At 36.8% G+C, this 22,556-nt stretch overlaps 1 protein-coding gene and 1 long non-coding RNA gene across 4 annotated transcripts; one reads left to right on the top strand and one right to left on the bottom strand.

Annotated features, from left to right (window-relative positions):
• Positions 1 to 809: 809 nt before the first annotated feature.
• On the bottom strand, positions 810 to 16,099 carry LOC111585544 (ankyrin repeat and SOCS box protein 9-like). Of its 2 annotated transcripts, none has more exons than XM_023295091.3 (7): positions 15,791 to 16,099; positions 15,564 to 15,643; positions 15,205 to 15,312; positions 13,810 to 13,960; positions 13,430 to 13,564; positions 1,841 to 2,032; positions 810 to 1,710 (listed from the first exon to the last, which is right to left on the bottom strand). In XM_023295091.3, the coding sequence occupies exons 1-7, from the start codon at positions 15,870 to 15,872 to the stop codon at positions 1,550 to 1,552; spliced, it is 909 nt and encodes a 302-aa protein (XP_023150859.2). In that variant the 5' UTR covers positions 15,873 to 16,099; the 3' UTR covers positions 810 to 1,549. The 2 variants fall into 2 exon arrangements, with proteins under 2 accessions (XP_023150859.2, XP_023150860.2); XM_023295092.3 differs by having other exon boundaries at positions 810 to 1,701.
• LOC129350035 (uncharacterized) lies at positions 2,027 to 13,546 on the top strand. 2 transcript variants are annotated; one of them, XR_008603238.1, is made up of 4 exons: positions 2,027 to 3,107; positions 3,729 to 3,881; positions 5,412 to 5,479; positions 9,665 to 9,853. It is a non-coding gene; the product is annotated as an uncharacterized LOC129350035 (long non-coding RNA). The 2 variants fall into 2 exon arrangements; XR_008603239.1 differs by lacking the exons at positions 5,412 to 5,479; positions 9,665 to 9,853 and adding an exon at positions 11,240 to 13,546.
• Positions 16,100 to 22,556: the final 6,457 nt, after the last annotated feature.

The following is a 22,556-nucleotide window of genomic DNA, read 5'->3' as shown; positions in this document are numbered from 1 at the left end:
TAACCAAATGACTTGAAACTCATTTGGAATGATAAAGAAAAAAAAGTGGTTAAATGACTTGAATTTCATCAAAAACTACTCAAAAATGACTTGAAACTCATTTGAAGTGACTCAAAAATTGCCGAAAATGACTTGAAACTCATTATAAATGACTCAAAATTGACCAAAATGACTTGAAACTCATTTAAAATGTCTTAAAATTGACCAAAATGACTTGAAACTCATTTAAACCGACTTAAAATTGTCCATTATGACTTGAAACATACAAAGTGACTCAAAAGTGGTCCAAAATGATTCAAAATTGACCAAAATGACTTGAAACTCATTGGGTAAAAAGGGCACCACGAAAAAATTAGAAGCTAGAAACTCTTTATGCTTCACTTTAACATCTGCAGAGCTCCATTTCTCAGACAGGCACACCGAACAAAACACCTGCATCCTCTTGAAATAATAGGCTATAGAGCATATCTGGGTTATAACGTCTTTTTTTATACAATGAATGCTTAAGTGTCAGTTTCCTGTCATCTCGTCGTCTGTATGCCGCCTGTGCTCAAGTAATTGTTTTGTTTTGCCTCCTCTGTGCTGTCTTGTATGTCTCCTCAAATATACTCTTTAAACTCTGGCAAAACAGCTGACTTTTCACAGACAGTTTTGCTTACTATCTCGACATGTCTCGTCTGCAGTTTCAAACCTATTACACTGAATTCTTTGCTTTTGCAGTGTGAAAAACAAAAAAGATTTCCAAATAGAAAAAAATACATTACATGTGCTACAAAGCCATACATGAGACTTTTTGTGTACAGCTGGACTGGATAGGAATATTTCTATATCAGCATTTAATAGTGCCTCATTATTGCTTTACAATCAAAAACAACACAAACTGAATAAGAACATCATGGAAAAGAAAGAAAAAAAGGTTAAATTAGCAGCTCAAATCCTGGTTTTTGTGTATTGGAAGCTTAAATGCATGCTAGAAATGATTGGAAAACATCACCTGAATATATGATGACCAAAAAATACCTAAACTATCTGACATTCTCCCATCCAGCTTGATGCAAGCACCTGAGACATACATATTTTATTCAAAATAATCAAAGAGATTGTGGTTCATTTGCATGACACATTACAAAAAATCCTTTTGTGTAAACAACAGTACACTCTGCAGCAACATTTACAAACTCTTTCAATACAAAAATATCAAAAAGGCAATATTAATGAAGGCGCACGTGCAATATTAAAAATAGTTTCTAAAGTAGTTTCAATGTATAAACTTTGCCATGTAATCTGCAGCTTTTATTCTCACTTAAAATATGTCTTGTTCTTTATTGTTATTAATGTTGGAATCTCGCTCCAGGACTTTTAAGTCTCCTTATAAACATCCAGATTGATGTTTGTTCTGAGATCTGTCAGAAAGGGGGATTACAGTTAATTATTTCCCCAACCATGAATCACAAAGTCATCGTCTCTCTGCAACGTTATACAAGCCTGCCCCCTACTGACCAAATGTTGAGAGTCTCTGAAGAATCTGAGGTTGGAAGGTTGAGGACTTTCAGTGCATTAGATCTCCCCTCAGGTCTGATTGGTAGAGGAGATACTGTATCAGCGCTGTGGGGAGGTGAAGGTCACAAATCCCACCCAGCCTCTGTTTGCCCGTAATTTTCCTGATGTATAGCCGGCACAGCTGCATTAGAGGAGACACTCCTGGGGACACTCAGGGGAGAAGCAGGAGCCATTACAGAGAGATGTTTCGATTACTAGCTTCTGCCTACGGCACCAGCCTGATATGAAAAGCTTTGGAAACCCCCACAGTGAGGCTACTTGGTTAGTTTGCTTTGAATACCTCCTGCTTGTCTCAGCAGTCTCTCCGCCGGGCTGCTGGGAGTTGCCAGGTCCAGTGGCCGTTTGCCCTCTGAATTCATGCTGAAGCGATCTGCCCCATGGTCAAGCAGGACAGACACCAACTCAGGGCTGGACAGACGAGCAGCAATGTGCAGCAGCGAGTCACCAGATGCAGTCCTGCTCACACAAGCACCTGAGGGAGGGAGTAACTAGGTATGATGTCCTTACAATGCAAGGAGGAGAATTCAGTTGAACCTTTTCCACGACAGCAGATACTTTAGTTAAAACACTCCATGCATTTTACAGCAGAAGATCCCATGAGAAATGAGTGAAGAATAACAAAGTAAATCTACTCTAGCATTGAAAACTGAGTGGGTCAATATATAATCGCGGGCCTTTTTGTAACACAGTTGACATTTTTGCTGTTTTCAGGCCGAAAATCAACATGGCCACCTATAACCAAACACCACATGGCATTTTTACAGAAAGATTCTTCTAAAATATTATATACACAATTGAGTGAAATTGAAATTGAAAGTTATTTATAAAGATACTGTAGTAACACTGTCCACACTTGACTCACACACTACTTTATATTAAATCACTCAGAAAGCCTTGGAGTCTTCCATTCTTTTCTTCAGGAGGAAATGACATCATGTGGAGCAGGTCATGTGATCTGGAATCAACACACTTCCTTGAGAGGTATTTTTGTAGCGGGTAACTTAGCTGAAAGTGATTTCTCGGACACAGATACGGTATGTTATTTTCTGTATAAAATTTGATATATTGCCGAAAAAGAAATATCTGTCATGATTAACTCAACCTTAGGAAAATACCACAATCAGAACTATTTCTGAATAAACTCATTTTATTATTATTTAGCTAATTAGAAGGTGATTGTTATTGAATTGGGACGGTTATTTAGTTGACATTTTAGTGATATCCAGCAGGGGCGGATCTACTGGGGTGGCATAGGGTGGCAACTGCAACCCCTAGAAGATGTCTTGCCACCCCGGCTGCCACCCCAGTTCTGAACGATCTAATTCACAATTATGTATGTGAAAGGTTGTGGCCGGCCGTAAAGAGCGAAAGTCCAGGAAGATCAAATAACGAGTGAAACTCCGATGTCCGAGTGCTTTCGAATGCACCATGTAGACGTCACGTACTGTACAGTCTATGCTGCTACGGATACGAGGCGACACGATCCCCCTGAGGGGGCTGCTCTTAGACCTCACTCATGTGGATGACAGCTGGACTTCGGTGTGACAGTAAGACACTAGTTAGACTGGGTTAGACTACATGCTAATATAACTGTTCACAATGTATTAAACGCTAATAGTGTCTAAATTCACATAAAGTGTTTGCTTGCGAGACGAGCCACGGTTTCCAGTGAGCCTGGGCCTTGCTAGTTTTTACTTGTCTAGCTAGCTAATGTTAGAGAACAGCCACAGAAGGATGGTGGGGGGTCGTCTGTGGAAGTTTTTCTTTGTTTTTTTTTTTGTTTGTTTGTTTTTTTTTTGATAATTACAACCTGTGGTTCTGACAACAGACTGCAAGTCAAAAGAAATCACACATTCACTAAGACTTTGCATGACATTAAAGTGTAACCAAACCCCCAGTCACAGCAGGTTTTCATGCACTGTTTGAAAACTACATCCTGCTTGTTTAAGGCAGTTTTTTTTTTATAATGTTGGTGTCAAGGTCAAAATAACACCAACACTGATGTGTTTCATCGTAGTACAGTCATATCATTTAGTTTACAACTGAAAAAACGTTTACATGTTAAGTATCTCTTTAAAGGTTTAAATTGTACAGATCAGATTGTGTCATAGTTAATAATGAAAATTATCAAAGGATAAAAGATAGTTCAGTCAGTGTGATTCTTGTAGGAGACAGTAAAGAATGAAGAAGAAGGGAACCACCAGCAGCTTTTCCCAGCCTAAAAGAAGAGAGGAGGAAGAGCATCCCAGAGAGGAGATGGAGGAGGAAGAGTTCAGAGAGAGAGAAAGAAATGAAGGCATGCAGAGCTCAGACAGAGAAAGGTAAATCAGAGACTCTCTCTGGTCCAGCTGCTATGAATATTGCTTTAGTATAGTATATCTGAGTAAGAGGTACAACTGTCGCAATAATTACGTTTTTGGACAAATTATTATCTGATGTAGTTAGTCTTTTAATTTTAAGATGATAAGTAGATCCTTAATTCTTAAGAATATCCAAATATTGGAATTATAGAATTATTGTAAGAAATGTCTCAAAAAAAGAGCATCAAAAAATAAAACCACAAATCTAAGACAATAAATAAAATTATGTGGACTCTGACTCTGTTCTAGATGAATTGATAATCATTGTGGCAAGCTGAACATAAGCATAGATCACACAAATGCAGATTTCCCCAAAAAGTGCATGAGAGACATTGTCTAGTCTTAATCTAATTTGTTGCTAAATTTAAGAAACATTTTTAACATATCTAGCATTTGGTTTCTTCAAAGTGTATAAGGTTGACTTTATTTTAGTTTAAATCTTTTCCCCTTTCTGCTAGACATATCAAATCACATATTGTGATTGACAGCTAATAAGAACAACTCATGTTTATGATTGGCTGACAAATACAAATGATATTTACTTATTTAACATACTTATTTCAGCAGTATTTGCATCAATTTGATAACGCCTGCTGGTTGGTTTCATCCGTCATTCAATTTTTGAGTAATGTTGCTAACAGACAAACCAATGCCAATCATCGCATGGCTCTGCCAAGGCGCCGCCTCCTTGGCAGAGTACATACATATATATATATGCCACCCCCTGAAATGTATCTGGCACCCCTTTGCCACCCTATTAATTATTCTCTAGATCCGCCCCTGATATCCAGTCATTTTTATTAATAAGTGATTGTTTTCTTAATGTATAATGATGGAGTTTGTAAATACATGATCATAATGAAGATAAAAAACATTCGTTTTTTTGCTTTTAATAAAAATCTATGCAAGATATATCCCATGGATTTTAAAAGTTCCTCAGTTATATATTGACCCAAGTACAGTTTTGAGATACTTGCTAAAATATTGCAGTTTTTACTTCAGTACATAGCAAAGTGAACACATATTTTGCATATGCCTGATATAATTGGTTAAATATAACATGCCCAAGTAGTTCTCAGACGCAAATGTAAAAGTAGCATACTGCAGTATATAGATATCTCATTACCAGTAAAACTCTTGCATTGAAAATGACATTTCTGTCTGTATTAGCGTTAAAAAGTTGGTTTTTTTTTGTTTTTTTTTGTATTCAAATTCTGCATACGGTGTAGTTTAATTGCAGGTTTGCAGCTACGTTTTTGCAGCTGGAGCTGTGGACATGACCAGAATTAGTAGCCACCCTTCAATGCCGAAAAATACGGACAGATTGGTATCCATCCAATCATGCGATGCCTTTAGAAAACTGCTTGATTGGTCCCAAATTCATTCCACAGCATGAACACCTCAAATATGCAGCCAGAGTCACAAAGAACTGCAATATCTTCAGTTACAAAAGCACAAAGAGCCTTGCTGCAGATGCTTTGCCTCCCCCAGGTCTGATTATACGAAGATACAGGAAGCACACGTTCTCCACAAGATGCCTGAAATAACCTACTTGCAAGGTACCTTGAAAAACTTTGTGAAAATTTACCTAGGAGCGCTTGTGTTGTTTTCTGTTCAAACTGGTCCCATCTGGTATTGATTTGATTCTGTTTACTGCACACTATATGTAAGTAAATTGATTATTAGAGAAGACATCTTTATTTTATTGCCTCAAACTGTTGCACAGTGTTGTACCTAGGGTTGCCACCCGTCCCTTAAAATACGGAATCGTCCTTTATTTGACAATTAACTGTTGCGTCCCGTCTTGAATCAATACGGGATGCAAATTGTTCCGTATTTTCATAAATGTCCCGTACACGTCTGTCACACACTCATCAAAACTGCATAAGGAGCAAAATAAAACACAGAAAATATTAAGGGCAGCCAATTTAAACTTCGTAGGACCCACGTAGCGAGGACCCGATGTGAGGTCCAGCAGATCACGCTGCTCCCGCGTTTAAAAATGTCTACACCCGAAACTCTACCACGTCCACAGAAGCAAAAACGTTTGCAAATGTACAGACGTGAATGGGAAGAGAGAAACCCCTGGCAGTGGGTAAAAGGCAAACTGTGTTCTGTATTGCTCATGGATTAGCTGAAGTAAAGCAGCATCAGGAGACCAACATGTAAGAAACATGAGAACAGAGAGAACCCAACCAGTAGGTCACAGTTTATCATCCCCCAGTCATCTCCTGAAGTCCATATGGTGAGAGACATCAGTATCTGGTTGTTAATTTACCAGAGGATGCTTATAATCATGCTGATGTGGTCTGTACTCTACAGTATTTTAGTGACTCAATAAATGCTTAAGTTGTTTAGTATTTTTTAATGCTTTTTAGTTTTTAATAAACATTTATGTAATAGCCTATGTGTAATCAATAAATGGCCTTTGCCTATCTAAAGAAAAACTCACTCAGAACTCTGATATGTTACCAGGGCTAAATAAAACAATAAATACATGCATACACACATAAATAAGTTAATACATTAACCGTGTTAAGATAAGATTTACATTTAGATGAAAAAAATGTCTGTAGAGAATTTCTTTGTCCAGTATTCTGCATTCAGTTGTTTATGTTTTTGCAGAATCCAGTATTTCACACTGGTTGCTCATTTTATTTCATTAGTATGGTTTCACTGTTTAAAATGAGGTCGCTTCTGTTCAGGCAGAACCTGTGATCATAAAACAATACAAACTCTTAGTTTCGTGTTAATAAAGCACTTAAAGCTTTAAGTATGGCTAAATGCTTTTTTCAAAATTAAATATATCACTCCTTAGGTGGTAGTGGCCCTGAGTTCAGTAAAGTTGGAAAGATATTCACAGATTCAGACTTCTGACATCAATAGATATAGGTTGTCAAAACATAAACGATGCCTCTTTACCATCTTTGTAAAGTGGACAGTGTGCTACAAGCCCAGTTTGATCAACAGTAGCTACCTTTCAAGCTGCACAAATAACATTGATGTCTATGTGCAGCCGGCTGTGTGACAAATGCACAGGCACTGTCTGCAAAACCACTGCAACAGCGAAGAGAGACACAAATATTCAATAACTTCAATCTTGTACTCTGTAGTGTCTCCAAAATCACTGCAGCCTTCAACTGGCTCCTGTTGACACCAATGTTATTCCTGCAACTTGAGAGACGGTTACTGTTGATGAAACTGGGCTTGTAGCACATTGTGTACCTTATAATGATGGAAAAAAGGCATCATTTATGTTTTCACAACATATATCTAATGAGTTATTGGTGCTGGAAGTCTGAATCTGTGAATATCTTTCCAACTTTACTGAACTGTGGCCCCGAGGAGCCGTGGTGGGCGTCCTTTATTTTCATTTCTGAAAGGCGGCAACCCTAGTTGTACCTTTGCATTCCTATAACACTGGTGGTCTCATAATGGACAGTAAAAAGAAATCAAAGCTGAACAAAATCCAGCCATTAGAATTTCCCACAGTGTAATTTTGTGTTATGCTCCTGGTTAGCTATTCATTGCTAACGTAGCCCCAAGCTGCTAACCTCAAACAGAAATGAACAGCAGGCTACACAGGTCTGATAAGCTCACTTCTGTTTAACCCCACAAACCCAGTTTCAGATTCACTGCTAATTCGAGTTCCATCTCCTGAGGCAGTTTATCTACTTTTACTCAGCTCCCTCTGCAATCATAAAAGGCTTTTTACAACTTTTTTACATATGCAGACATTCTCCCCGAGAGCTGTAAACAGTCTTTAATATGTAAAATGTTGAAAGCATGCTGCTTATCATGCTTTGAGTCTTTTTAGTTAATTGCACTTTTACATGCAGAACTTTTGTAATGTAAATTGTGGAATCCCTACTGTTCTTTCAGGAAATACCTTTATCCTTATAGCACTGAAACAACAAGGATGTTCTGACTTTTAAAGTGATTTAGTGATGTATTCCACACGATTCACAAAACTTGATCTAAGTTGCCACCACTGTTCCATCTAAGCTGCGCGCGTGCGCAATTGCGCACTGCTGACACGGTCTCCGCGCACAGAAAATCTGCGCTGCGCACAAAAAAAAAAAATCCAACCTAAATTGTAAATAAAATAAACATGTAACAATTCATTCTGTGCTATTTTTCAGTGTGAGTCAGTGAGTGACCGGTGACTGGCTGCTGCAGCCAATGATGCGATTCACATACGTATTTACCATAGACTGTATATAATGGTATTTACGCAGCTAATCAACGTCAGGCGTCCTTATGTGCAGCCATCGTTGTTCTCATAGATATGAATGAGTAGATAGGACACGCCCCTTTGAGCTGCCTGCTACGGCGAGGCTAAGCTAGTGGGGGCAAAGTTTCAGTGCATTCTGTTGATTTAGACGGCGTGAAAACGGAAACAACAAGTATGCTGTTTGCCTGTGGAGTTGCAGGTCGCTGGTTCAAGACCAGACCCTTCTCAAATTTTTATCAAAATCCTGACAAAAACAAACAAAAAGCCAGTGGTGGGTCTTGAACCTGCAACCTTCCATTTGGTAGTCTCTCTGCTTATCCCCTGAGTTACTCACTCAGATACCAAATCTTCTTTTTTTGTGCATTTATCATCATTTATCATAGATTTATTTTTTTTTTACTCGAGTCTCGACTCGACCGTTTTTCTCAGGAGGTTGGACTTCAGCGTTTGTGCTGGAGGGTTGAACCCTCAGTTCCAAGACTTTCGAAAGCCTCCAGACCTCTCGAGTCCTCAGGACCTGAGCTTTCAGACAGTCTGAGGGCTGAAATTTTCTAAGTCCCACAGTACTTCTCTGTTAGATTGAACTTTCAGACAGTCCGAGGACTGATATCTTCTAAGTTCCTGAGTAGTTCTCAGTTTGAACCTTTAGACAGTCTGAGGACTGAAGTTTTAAAAGTTTCTTAGTACTTCTCTGTTAGTTTGAACTTTATGGTTAACAGAAGCCTTAAAACTTGTGACCATGAGTCTTGATTTCACATTTAGACCATCCATCTGAGTTCTTCTCAGACCTTCACCTGTGGGTTTTTTAGAAATCCTCAACAAACTTTGATTCTCTTCACTGAACAGTAAAGTTTGTGGAGATCAGAAGGTAACATTAGTTTGATAAATGCCTTCAACTACTAGTAGACTTTATCTGGAAAGCAGTTTTCTGAAATGAGTCCTTAGTAAATCTGTCCACAATCAAACCAAGAAAATAGAAAGAGGAAATGTTTGAAGAAACAACTTGATGTTTTCATTTCAGACTAGAAAACGCTTTAAGACTTTATCTGTTTTTGCTCTTTTTGATCGTTTTATTGTCTCTTCTGTTTAATTTGATCTTCTAAATTCTAACTGGTGTCTTTTCAAATGTTTTGTCTTTAGTTTGATTCTTCTTAAATGTTTAGTTTTGCTTTTTTCTCACCTTTTATTCTCTTCTAATGTCTGATTTGATTTTGAAATGTTTTGTCTTTTTAATGTTTAATTGTTTTTTCAAATGTTTTATCGGCTTGTTTGAAATTTTTTTTTCTTTCCCAATATTTAATTTTTCGATTAAATCTTTAAGGTTTTTCTTTTTAAATGTTTTACCACCTTTTAATGTTTAATTTTCTTTTTAAGTGCTTCATTGTATTTTCTGTTTAATTCCTATTTGAAGTTTCATTGTCTTTAAGATGTAATTTTCTAATGAAACATTTAATTCTTTAATTAAATGTTTTGTCTTTTTTTTAAAGGTGTTTTTTGACTTTATTTTCAGAGGCACAGTGAGAGAGAGACAGGAAACAGGGGAGAAGAGTTGGGTGAGGACATGCAACAAAGAGCCGCGAGCGGGAATCGAACCCGGACCGCTGTGTCAGGAACCAGTCTCTGTACATGGGTCGCCTGCTTAACACGTTGAGCTATACAGATGCTGTTCTGTCTCTTTAAAGGTTTAATAATGTAATGAAATGTTTTGTGTTCTTTTAAATGTTTAATGTTCTTCTTGTTTAATTGTATTCTTTGAATGTTTAATTATCGGAAATATTTTACCTGTAATTTTGAATATTTGTATTTGAAATATTCTGTTTAATTTCATAGTTACGTGTATTGTATCATGTTGAATTATCTCATTCAATATTTTGTCTGTTTAATAGAGTTAAACATTAAATACAATTAAATTATATTAAACAGACAAAATATTGAATGAGATAATTCAACATGATACAATACACGTAACTATGAAATTAAACAGAATATTTCAAATACAAATATTCAAAATTACAGGTAAAATATTTCCGATAATTAAACATTCAAAGAATACAATTAAACAAGAAGAACATTAAACATTTAAAAGAACACAAAACATTTCATTACATTATTAAACCTTTAAAGAGACAAAACATTTAATTACAAATTAAATGTTTAATTAGAAAATTACATCTTAAAGACAATAAAACTTCAAATAGTAATTAAACAGAAAATACAATGAAGCATTTAAAAAGAAAATTAAACATTAAAAGGTGGTAAAACATTTAAAAAGAAATACCTTAAAGATTTAATTGAAAAATTAAATATTGGGAAAGAAAAAAAAATTCAATTTTGTTTTATTTCATAATTACATGTATTGTATCTTGTTTAATTATCTAATTCAATATTTTATCTGTTTAATACAGTTAAACATTAAATACAATTAAATTCTATTAAACAGACAAAATATTGAATTAGATAATTAAACAAGATACAATACATGTAACTATGAAATTAAACAGAATTTTTCAAATACAAATATTCAAAATTACAGATAAAATATTTTTGTTAAACACTCAAAAAATACTTTTTAAATAATAAACCTTTTTAAAAGTTTTATTGTATTACATTTTTTCCCATTGATTTAATTGCTTTTTGTTATGTAGTTTATTTCTTTAATCTTCTTTTTCGGTCAAGAGTTTAACCCCAACCTTAAAAATGAAATAAACCCTTAAATCACAATGAAAATACTTCTGTTGTCACAATTATGAGTTAGTCAATTATTCAGTTTATCAATTCAACTTTATTTGTTTAGCACCTTTTACAGAGATGACCAAACTAAACAAGCAAAGAGAAAAAAAACTATGCTAAAACTATAATTAAAACTCAAAAACATTAAACAAAAAAAAAAAAAGATTTAACATGGTAATAAAATATGTTGTGTTCAGGGGATGGAGGGAGTTTATTGAAGTCTTCTTGGGCTCACATGGGAAATCATTTAAAATATAAACTTGATATTCAGTATAAGGAAACTGCAGAGTGACAGAAGAACCAACAATATCTCCCGTTTTCTCCTTTAATGAGTCTACTCTTCTTGTGTTTTCAGACCAAAGAACTACAGACTCTTCACAACCTGCTCAAACTCTTGGTACAGGACCTCACCACACGGGTCAAGAAGGTTTCCATCTCATTTCTACTCTGAAGCTCACCTTCTCCTGCTCAAACTGCTGACAAATGTTTGTGCTGCTCTAAAGTCTGGTCTCCAGAACTTCCTAAAAACTCTCAAAGTCTCTTCTGCTGCAGGTTGCTTTGTAGAACTGTTCCAGAAAACCTCACTAAACCACATGGAGGGGCCTCAAGATAGTTGTCTAAATGAAACCATACAAAAACCAAACTAGCACAATCCAAATGCTAAAGTCTCCTGCAGCCTACCAGAGAACCTCTGAGAACAGAGAATCAGGACAGGAACTCTTACCTTCTGGACAACCAACGTTGGTTCTCAAACAAGAATACAGAATGTGTCTGACCAAAAACCTCTAAAGACACAACTCAGCTATACCAAATCCACTAATCACTGCACACACTAGCACTATGTGCTAACTGTGGCTAAAGAACCTCATTTACCAAGACAACTATCCAATACAAAGCCCTAAAACACACCAAGAAACACATTAAAGTCTATTTTACTGCTGGAAGCTGCAAGCCAACGTCTAAAGAACAAGCTAAAGCAACAGAGCCAAACCCGGTTAAGTGGTGAACAGAAGCAGAGGAAATGTTTGTCTGCAGCTAAATGAAGCAGGAAGACACTGAGCTGCTCAGGTGTTCCTGATAACACCAATCAGCCACCTGGACAGCCAATAGGAACACAGCTTCCTGGAAGTCCAGAGGGCTGGGTTAGTGAAGTAAATTTAATTTAAAGTTGAAGCAGAAAGTTAACAAAGAAAGTTGAAAACCACCTTCTGATCCCTGAAATCTCTGAGTTTTCACACAAAGAACACCTGAACATGTCAAACTGGTTCCATAGTAGAACCATCATTGTAAAAACTTCATAGTATGGTGTGTTGCTCAAAAACATTAGGACCTGGCTGTCAGGGGACAAACATGTAAGAAACATGAGAACAGAGAGAACCCAACCAGTAGGTCACAGTTTATCATCCCCCAGTCATCTCCTGAAGTCCATATGGTGAGAGACATCAGTATCTGGTTGTTAATTTACCAGAGGATGCTTATAATCATGCTGATGTGGTCTGTACTCTACTGTATTTTAGTGACTCAATAAATGCCTAAGTTGTTTTTTTTTTAAATGCTTTTTAGTTTTTAATAAACATTTAATAGCCTATATGTGATCAATAAATGGCCTTTGCCTATCTTAAGAAAAATTCACTCATAACTCTGATATATTAACAGTACTAAATAAATCAATAAATACATGCATACACACAAAAATAAGTTAATACATTAACTGTGTTAAGATTTAGATTTTTAAAAAAGTTGTTTCTGTTTTTGCAGAATCCAGTGTTGCTCACTGGTTGGTCATTACATTTTGCTCGTTTGATTTCACTGTTTAAAATGATGCCACCTCTTTTCAGACAGAACCTGTGATAATTAAACAATACAAAATTTTTAGTTCCGTGTTAATAAAGCACTTAAAGCTTTAAGTATGGCTAAATGCTTTTTTCAAAATTAAATATATCACTCCTTAGGTGGTAGTGGCCCCAAGTTCAGTAAAGTTGGAAAGATATTCACAGATTCAGACTTCCAGCATCAATAACTCATTAGATATAGGTTGTCAAAACATAAACGGTGCCTCTTTCCCATTGTTGCAAGGCAGACACTGTGCTACAAGCCCAGTTTTATCAAAAGTAGCTGTCTTTCAAGCTACAGGAATAACATTGTTGTCTATGGAGTGAACAGGGTCTGTCTGCAATTTGCAAAACCACTGCAACAGTAAAGAGAGACAAATATTCAATAACTTCACTCTTATACATTGTAGTGTCACTAAAATCACTGCAGCCTTCAACTGGCTCCTGTTGACAAAGTGTTTTAACAGAAATGTAAATGCTGTAATTTGATTCTTTTAATAAACCATGTAACTTGAATGGATGTGATGCTGGTGTGACCACAGTGCACATGTCTGATGTTGCTCACAGTGGTCCAAGGGACGCTCAGGGAGTTTGTGTGTTTGCTCAGACTCATGAAAAATTAGAGGGAACATTGGTTGCCACTGTTCCTACTATAACCTAAAGACCAATAAATTTATATGAGCGATAAAAATCCAATTTAGAGGTTTTCTTACCGAGCTGCAGCAGTTTCTTTACGGTACTTAAATGCTGATTGTTGCAGGCAACCTGGAGAGGAGAGCCTACTTTGTCAATATGCTGATCCACATCTGCACCGTACTGAACAAGATGCTCGATGCACTCTGGGTGACCTGGAGAGAGTTGGCAGAATCATCATAATAAGAGGTGATGTTCTTGAAAGGATCCATCATGAAATCTGCTTGACATCCCGGGGAAGAAAATGCTACTGTTCTACTTTTGTAAGCTACAAAAACAGACTATGTTTATATGTTTTCAGGGTTTTTCTTTTGGCACTTTTGCATTTTTTTTTAATGACAGGCTAAGCTCAGTTAGCATAGATTGTCTATAAATATGCTGTGAAATGTGACTTTCTAACCTTTGGCTGCAGCCCTGTGGATTGGAGAACTGGACTGACTGGTCCCCAGAGAAGCTGCTCCATGCTGAAGAAGCAGCGACACGCAAGTCACGTGGCCCTGAGCACACGCTTCTGTCAAGGGAGTTTGTCCATCTGCTGTTGAACTGTTTACCTGAAATGAGTAAGTATATTTTTGAGGCAGTTCATCTAAATCAGGGGTGTCGGACTCATTTTAGTTCAGGGACCACATTCAGCCCAATTTGAATCATAACACAGCAGAGCATAATAACCTATAAATAACAACTCCAAATTTTTCTCTTTGTTTTAGTGCAAAAAAGTACAATTCTGAAAATGTTCATGTAGAAGGAATTATTTTTTTTGCAAAACATCATGAACAACCTGAAATTTCTTAAGAAAAATAAGTTCAATTTCAAAAATATTATGCCTCAGTTCAGTTTATCATTTACACATTACAACTTCCAGATCACAGATTGTCTGCAAAGACACAAAACATATTGTCTCAGGTATCTGGAACTGAACAATATAATATTTTACTTTGTGATCGAAACGACAAAAAAAGACAGAAAACAACAAAAACAAGACAAAATATTACAAAACGAAGACACTGCAACAAAAAAAAGGAGAAACAACACAAGTGAGACAAAAAAAGACAAAAGACAAAAACGAGACAAAAAACAATGAACAAAGCAAAACACGAAATGATAAAAATAAGACAAAAACACAACTGAGACAAAAAGGAAACACAAAACAGCAAAAACGAGGAACAAAACGACGTCAGACAAAAAACAAGACAAAAACAACTAAAACAAGACAAAATATTACAAAAACCAGACACAAAACAACAAAAGAACTATGAGCAATCTAGTATTTTACTTTATGATCCTGATCTAGAAATGATTTTAAATTTAGAGTTTTACAAATTTACAATTTGTAGTTAATGGCAGGCCGGGTTTTGGCCTGCGGGCCGCATGTTTAACACCCCTGATCTAAATTCTCATTCAATTCAAAGGTACAGTAATACACAAATAAGCCAAAAAGGAAATGTGTTTTCATAGTAGGCATGTCAACTGGTGTCACCAAAGTGGAAACTACATTAAATGAACCTGTAATATATTATATATTGACACATTTCCTGTAGATCTGCAAGCAGACAAGTCGCACTTTATATGTGATGTTTTTTGTTTGTAAATGAATCATCGTGCATGCATGGATGCGTCTGCGAGCATGTGCGTTTGGTTAATTTCTTACTAGAATGTCCCATCAGTAAGTTAGAACCAGCAATAATTCATTGGGTTGTTTCAAGAGAAAACAAAAACACGCTGTCTTGATTACAGATTGTTTCGATTCAGTTACACACACAAATAAATCATAACCAGATGATGAGGCCTTACTGACATTTGCCCCATTTTCCATCAGAAGCTTGGCGCAAGCCGTGTGGCCTTGCATGCATGCTCCATGGAGGGGTGAGACCTTGTCCAGAGTATGCAGATTTACACATGTACCCTGTGAACAAAACACAATGCATATGGAGTCAAGTTCTGTAAATGTGCATTAGGAGTTCTGAAAGGAAAATGTCAATAGCCAAATGACATATGAGTCCAGAGTCCCTTGAAATAATTAGTATTTTAGTGAATAACTCATGGGTCTTTTCACATGTGATGATTTTCAGACGGCAAACCTTTTGCTAAATGCATCAACTGCATGTCATAATGACCCTGGCTTAACATAACCTGTAGAATTTCTTCAAACTTTACCTGAGCAATGAGCCTTTGCAGAGCGAGGATCCGTCCATTATAGGCAGCATCATGAATTGGAGACCAGTCCGATGCAACATCTACATGTAGACATGAACAAATGTTTCTCAGTTTGATACTTTAAAATGATACAAACATCCATTAACATGATGTGGTGAATCTGTCCGTGTAAAGCAGTAAATGTACTCCAGCTGCAGCGAGAACTCTCTCTGCCAGCCTCTACTCACCACTCATCAAAGGGTTTGAGAAATATTCAGTTCCACTTTGACATTCAGTGTCTCTCCGAGTCTCTTCGTTTCCAGCAGACATAGTTCCAAAAGCTGTTTTTACAGCCTGATCCTCGTGGGTTTTGCAATGTAGGTTAAACTGTGTCCAACTAGGAGTCAAAGCATTTCTGAAATATGTTTGGTCCTCATCTGTTTTCAGCAAACTTGTGGCAGATCTTGGTGCTGTGATATAATTTCCTGCCAGGCAGAAGTATTTGCCATGCAAGGGAACAGGCTGGTTGAATGTAGGGTTTCAACCAATGAAGATGCAGAGAGAGATGGGAAGAGGTTCGCTGAGCAGGTCTGGTGTGTTATTTGGGTGTAATTTGACACTGTTGGTCCACACCCATCCTGTGCTACAGGAGAGATGGGCGGTGCTGGGGGAGGGTGTTTGTGGAGTTTTTGAATAGAATGAGGGGAAATAGGTTGCGTAAAGTTGTGGGCCATTGTAAAAAGCATCATGTATCATTGGTTTAGAAGCATAGGAAGCCATGTAAGTTTCTGTATATAAAGAATTAGCTTCTGTTTGCGTGTATTTTTTTCTCATTTTGCCTGATTTGGGACATAAGAGCAACATTTTTTAGTTTTGATAAACCCCCTTCAAGTGATTCTCAAATTTGATGTTGTTTGTTAATTTATTGGAAGCAGATTCAGTGTTTTAAATGGTTAAATAAATTAGTTATGAACATTTTTGTGCTTCAGCAGTAATATTGGCATGACTGCTGTAGCAGAAATGTCACATTTAATGTACAGAAATGAAGGTTATATTAAGGTCACATCTTTAACAGTATAATTAACACCTTAGTTATTGTATCCAGTTCATTTCCCGCATAATAGCTGTATTATTGTAATAAATAAATAGTGTTTGACCTGAAGACAACAGTTGTGTTCTGTGCTGCAGCCTTGTGGTTATTGATTTAGCAAGTGCTCCATGCGCTCTGTCGATACAAAGCAATAATTTGTTATAGTAGCACTTCAATCATTTTCATGCTTACCTATTCCCATGTGTGCTGCACCACCAATATCTACTTTGTTTTCAGATCTACAATTACATTATATTCAGGCCAGCAGAGGGCAGTCTCAGAAAGCAGATGTTCAAAGCAAGTCAATACTCCAAGTGTATTCCTGTGGGAGTTGTTAATCCCTGGCAGCAAGCTACAAGCTTGCTGTACAATTGACTTTGTGCCTTGTCAGGAAAGGTGCATATGGCTTAGAATGCCATTGTACAAACTGAATGAATGCCCTCTCTGTAGTACTGAATAATGAAGGCCCTTGATGCTTTGTTCCCCGAATAAATCTGCTTCAAATGTCCAGTAGTTTTCTCAGATCTCGGGCCAAGCAGGGCGATGGAGCAGCATGCCGTGACTTCTCCTGTATCTGCACTTGGTGAACGTGTGCTGCACGGATACGACTCTCTGCTAAGCTGTGCAGCAAAGTTCAGCAAATGTCAAACTTATTATCATCAGTTTACGAATGAGGATAAGTCTAATTAAGTCCCATGACTGGTCAGACACAAAAATCTTTAAATTTCAGCTCTTTATTCTTAACAAGAAATAAACATGAGATTGTTTTTTCATCGTCTGGATGCTTTGAGAAGAATGTTACAACATCCTGACTGCTGCATACCTTCTAAATTACTTTTTCAAAAGTAGAAAAGTGATCTTTAAAATTTCCGTCAGGGATGATTGATGACCCTTGTGGTGACTCGTGGTCAGAATACAGCAAGAATGTCAAGTTCTAATGAGTTCGAGTCACATATTTATTCAGCGCTGGATGCAGGAAATGATTTTTGAGCATCTATCAAATACAACAGATGAAGACAAGCACTGAGTCCAGCTATGCCTACACGGTCCGTGTACGGATCTGGTAATTGGATTTTCCGTTCTGAAACGGGTATTGAAAAACAAAACAGGAGTGGTTATTTGATTTTCGTTTTAAAAAACAAAAATCTAAATTGAAATACAAGGCGTTTTTCCTTTTCGTGATCAAAAAAGGGATATACGATTTTTTTCAATGCTTTGATTTTCGTTTTATATTTAGAATAACAAGAAAGTAAAATCAGTAAGAGACGGAAACGAAAAAAGGTCAGTTTTTTCATTTTCTGAGACCGGAAGTGGTCATCAGCAAGTGTGGAGCCAAACAGAGTACGGTGCATAGACTGTATATACATTTTTTCGTTAGTTTTCATGGTCAAAATGAGAGATTAGGTGGCCGATCTTAAAATAAATCAATATTGATTTTTTTATAGAGCGTTAAAGTTTTGCGAAGCCAGGGGGCGGGACTACTTGATTGACAGTCCGGTCCGGAATGATTGACAGGTCCTATGGAGGAGGCAGCAGAGACTCTGCTCTCCTCGTTTGGATTAATTCTGATATAATAACTGTTGGTTTATTTATCGGTGCAGCACCAGAACATTTTCCACAGACAGTTTTCCTGCCCGTTGGCTTGTGTTAACCAGTTTTCTACCTTCGGCTGATTCTTCCAGCAGACGTTGAAAGGACTCTGATAGTTCGGTAAGTAAATGTTCATTTTCGTATCGGTGCCGCTTTTAGTGCACTTTATATGCAGCTTTAGTGTCAGATATAATGTGTGCCATGCACTCCAGATGTTGGTGGAGTTTGTTTCAGTGTGTGTTGACCAGAGAAGAAAGTTAGCATAGTAAATATTAGCTTTAATGTTAGCGATGCTAACCGAGCTAGCTGCTCAGTCGTAGTCTGATTAAAGCTAACGTAGTATCAAGCTAACGTAGTATCAAGCTAATGTGTTGAGTTTCATGTAAACAGCTGAAGTTTGTTGTGTTCCTGTAATGTGGTTCATTAAGTTCATAAAACTGTGGCTGACTGACATTAATGTAACGTTAAGGAAACTTGAATGTGATTAAAACAGTAACGTTAATGTTCTAGTTGTCAGTAATCAGCTTTAATTTGACACTAAAACAGACTCTGATCGTTATAAATGACATCAGTTTCATTAATTTGTTGAAAATTGTATCATTTATTGTTGTGATGTTGCTGCTGATTCATTGAAAGCAGATGATCCGTGTTGAAGATACGTTTAGTTCTAGTATCAGAAGTACAAGAAGGAAAATGGAAGTTTAGTTCTGCTACATCAAAGATTTCAGGATTAAAATAACTAAATGAGTCTTTATGCCTCAAACTTTATTTTTACAGTAAAGAAATAATGAAATAATCACAGATAATAAAAATATAAATAGCAGAGAAAACCTGAGAGAATAATTTCCTGAAAAGTCTGTGAAGGAAAAGCAGCTTTTTTATCCTGAAAGATCAGAATCAGCTCCAACATCTGCATCTGACAGCATCAAGTCAACCAGAAAGAAAAGAAAAAAGAAAATGACTTCCTTCTGATCACATCTGTTCTGTTGCTCACAGGCTGCTGCTGCTCACATTCTTCACATTTATAGTCCACTTTTAAAAGTTCAGCAGACAGGTGCTCTGCTTTGGAGTGTGACGATGTTGTCGGTGATGTGGAGAGTGAAGTTTCCGTTTCACCCACAGCATGCTTTAGGGCAGCCGGGTCGGACTTAATGTTTGAAATACTGACCGACAGCTCAGATTTAACTGTCTGTAGTTCCGTTTTGATGGGTGTTAAACTTTCACTCAAAGTCTCCAGGAGCTGGGTCTTTAAAATAACCGCCATCTCGTTACAGAGTGAAAGTAGCAGTTTCTCCTTAAGGTCAGAGATTGCAGCATCTGAGGGCCTCTTCAAAAGAAGACGTAGTTGATGAAGGCGTTCTGGAGCAGGACCAGAAAGACCACGACAAAGCAGCCTTGAGATCTTAGTCAGCATCTCGCTTAGGTGGGTGTCAACAGTGTTCACGGTCAGGTCTGTGGTAATCCTGTCAAAAAACAAAACAGAAAAAAATCTAGATTAAAATCAACATGTAACCAAAGCACTCTGTGTATAATGCCATAGTATAGGATGTAGTTCAGAAAATGTCAAAGTATAGTATACTTTTCAAGAATATCATAGTATGGCCTGTAGTTCATAGTATAGCTTGGCAAAAAAAAACTTTTATTATGTGGTTCAAAAAGTGCAAAATGATAGGATGTTGCCTAAAATTGTCATGTATGATATGTGATTCAAAAAATGTCGTAGTGCAGTATATTGTCAAAATAGTATGTTATTCAAGAAAACATCACAATATAATATGTCGTCTAAAAAATAAATAATAAAATAATATTTCATTGCACAAGTAAAAGTATAGTAATTTTTAAAACTGTTAAAATTCTTATAATATGTTGCTAAAAAACAACAAAAAAGACTAAAACAAAAAAAGTAATAGTAATATGTCAATTTAAAAAGCCTATAGTATAGAGTGTCGCCCAACAAACGTCATAGTATAGCATGTCGCTCTAAAACGTCATAGTATGGCCTTTGGTCCAAAAAACGTCATAGTATAGTATGTCGCTCTAAAAACCTCATAGTATAGCATGTTGCTCAAAAAACGTCATTGTATAGCATGTCGCTCTAGAAATGTCGTAATATAACATGGCGCCCAAAAAACGTCATAGTATAGCATGTGGCTCAAAAAACGTCATAGTATAGCATGTGGCTCAACAAACGTCATAGTATAGCATGTCGCTCTAAAAACGTCATAGTATAGCATGTCGCTCTAAAAACGTCATAGTATGGCCTTTGGTCCAAAAAACGTCATAGTATAGTATGTCGCTCTAAAAACCTCATAGTATAGCATGTTGCTCAAAAAACGTCATTGTATAGCATGTCGCTCTAGAAATGTCGTAATATAGCATGTTGCCCAAAAAACGTCATAGTATAGCATGTGGCTCAAAAAACGTCATAGTATAGCATGTCGTCCAAAAAATGTCATAGTATAGCATGTCATCCAAAAAACGTCATAGTATAGCATGTCGCTGTAAAAACATCATAGTATAGCATGTCTCTCTAAAACTGTCATAGCATGTCGTCCAAAAAACGTCACAGCATAGCATGTCGTCCAAAAAACCGTCATAGTATAGCGTGTCGTCCAAAAAACGTCATAGTGTAACATGTCGCTCTAAAAATGTCGTAGTATAGCCTTTGGTTCAAAAAACGCCATAGTTTAACATGTCACCCAAAAAACGTCAGAGTATAGCATGTCGCTCTAATAACGTCATAGTATAGCATGTCGCTCTAAAAATGTCATAGTATAGCCTTTGGTTCAAAAAACGCCATAGTTTAACATGTCACCCAAAAAACGTCACAGGATAGCATGTCGCTCTAAAAACGTCATAGTATAGCATGTCGCTCTAAAAACCTCATAGTATAGCATGTCGCTCTAAAAACATCATAGTATAGCATGTCACTCTAAAAACCTCATAGTATAGCATGTCGCTCTAAAAACGTCATAGTATAGCATGTCGCTCTAAAAACGTCATAGGATAGCATGTCGCTCTAAAATCGTCATAGAACAGCCTTTGGTCCAACAAACGTCATAGCATAGTATGTTGTCCCAAAAAACGTCATAGTATAGCATGTCGCTCTAAAAATGCCATAGGATAGCATGTCGCTCTAAAAATGGCATAGTATATCCTTTGGTCCAAAAAACGTCATAGCATAGTATGTCGTCCAGAAAACATCATGGTATAGCATGTCGCTCTAAAAACGTCATAGTATAGCATGTCACTTTAAAAACATTATAGTATAGTATATTGCTCAAACAACGTCATAGTATAGCCTTTGGTCCAACAAACGTCATAGTATAGCATGTCGTTCAACAAAATGTCATAGTATAGCATGTCGCGCAGAAAATGTCATAGCATAGCCTTTGGTCCAAAAAACGTCATAGTATAGCATGTCGCTCAAAAACCATTGTATAGCATGTTGCTCAAAAAACGTCATTGTATAGCATGTCGCTCTAGAAATGTCGTAATATAGCATGACGCCCAAAAAACGTCATAGTATAGCATGTGGCTCAAAAAACGTCATAGTATAGCATGTCGTCCAAAAAATGTCATAGTATAGCAGGTCGCTCAAAAAATATCATTGTATAGCATGTCGCTCTAAAAACGTCATAGTATAGCATGTGGCTCAAAAAACGTCACAGTATAGCATGTCTCTCTAAAATTGTCATAGTGTAGCATGTCGTCCAAAATACGTCACAGCATAGCATGTCATCCAAACAACATCATAGTATAGCATGTCATCCAAAAAACGTCATAGTATAGCCTTTGGTCCAACAAACATCATATTTTAGCATGTCGCTCTAAAAACATCATACTATAGCATGTCGTTCAACAAAATGTCATACTATAGCATGTTGCTCTAAAAACGTCATAGTATAGCGTGTCACCCAAAAAACGTCATATTATAGCATGTCGCTCTAAAAACGTCATAGTATAGTATGTCACTCTAAAAACGTCATGCGATAGCATGTCGCTCTAAAAACTTCATACTATAGCTTGTCGCTCTAAAAATGTCATACTATAGCATGTCGCTCTAAAAACGTCATAGTATAGCATGTCGCCCAAAAAACGTCATGGTATAGCATGTTGCTCTAAAAACGTCATAGTATAGCATGTCACCCAAAAAACGTCATATTATAGCATGTCACTCTAAAAACGTCATAGTATAGCATGTCACTCTAAAAACGTCATGCGATAGCATGTCGCTCTAAAAACTTCATACTATAGCATGTCGCTCTAAAAATGTCATACTATAGCATGTCGCTCTAAAAACGTCATAGTATAGCATGTCGCCCAAAAAACGT

This window comes from Amphiprion ocellaris, chromosome 11 (genome assembly GCF_022539595.1).
Source record: "Amphiprion ocellaris isolate individual 3 ecotype Okinawa chromosome 11, ASM2253959v1, whole genome shotgun sequence".
Classification (NCBI taxonomy): Eukaryota; Metazoa; Chordata; class Actinopteri; family Pomacentridae; genus Amphiprion; species Amphiprion ocellaris.
The sequence above is the reverse complement of the archived record's forward strand: the minus strand, read 5'-3'. Positions and strand labels throughout refer to the sequence as shown.

Bases quoted from the DNA above. Each gene is read 5' to 3' on its own strand.
- LOC111585544 (XM_023295091.3), bottom strand. From the start codon at position 15,872: ATGTCTGCTGGAAACGAAGAGACTCGGAGAGACACTGAATGTCAAAGT. The intron at 13,961-15,204 runs GTCAGTAAGGCC...TACTCATTTCAG, and splicing joins TGATGGAAAATGGGGCAAAT to GTAAACAGTTCAACAGCAGA. The intron at 1,711-1,840 runs GTATTCAAAGCA...TTCTCCCCTGAG, and splicing joins ACTGCTGAGACAAGCAGGAG to TGTCCCCAGGAGTGTCTCCT.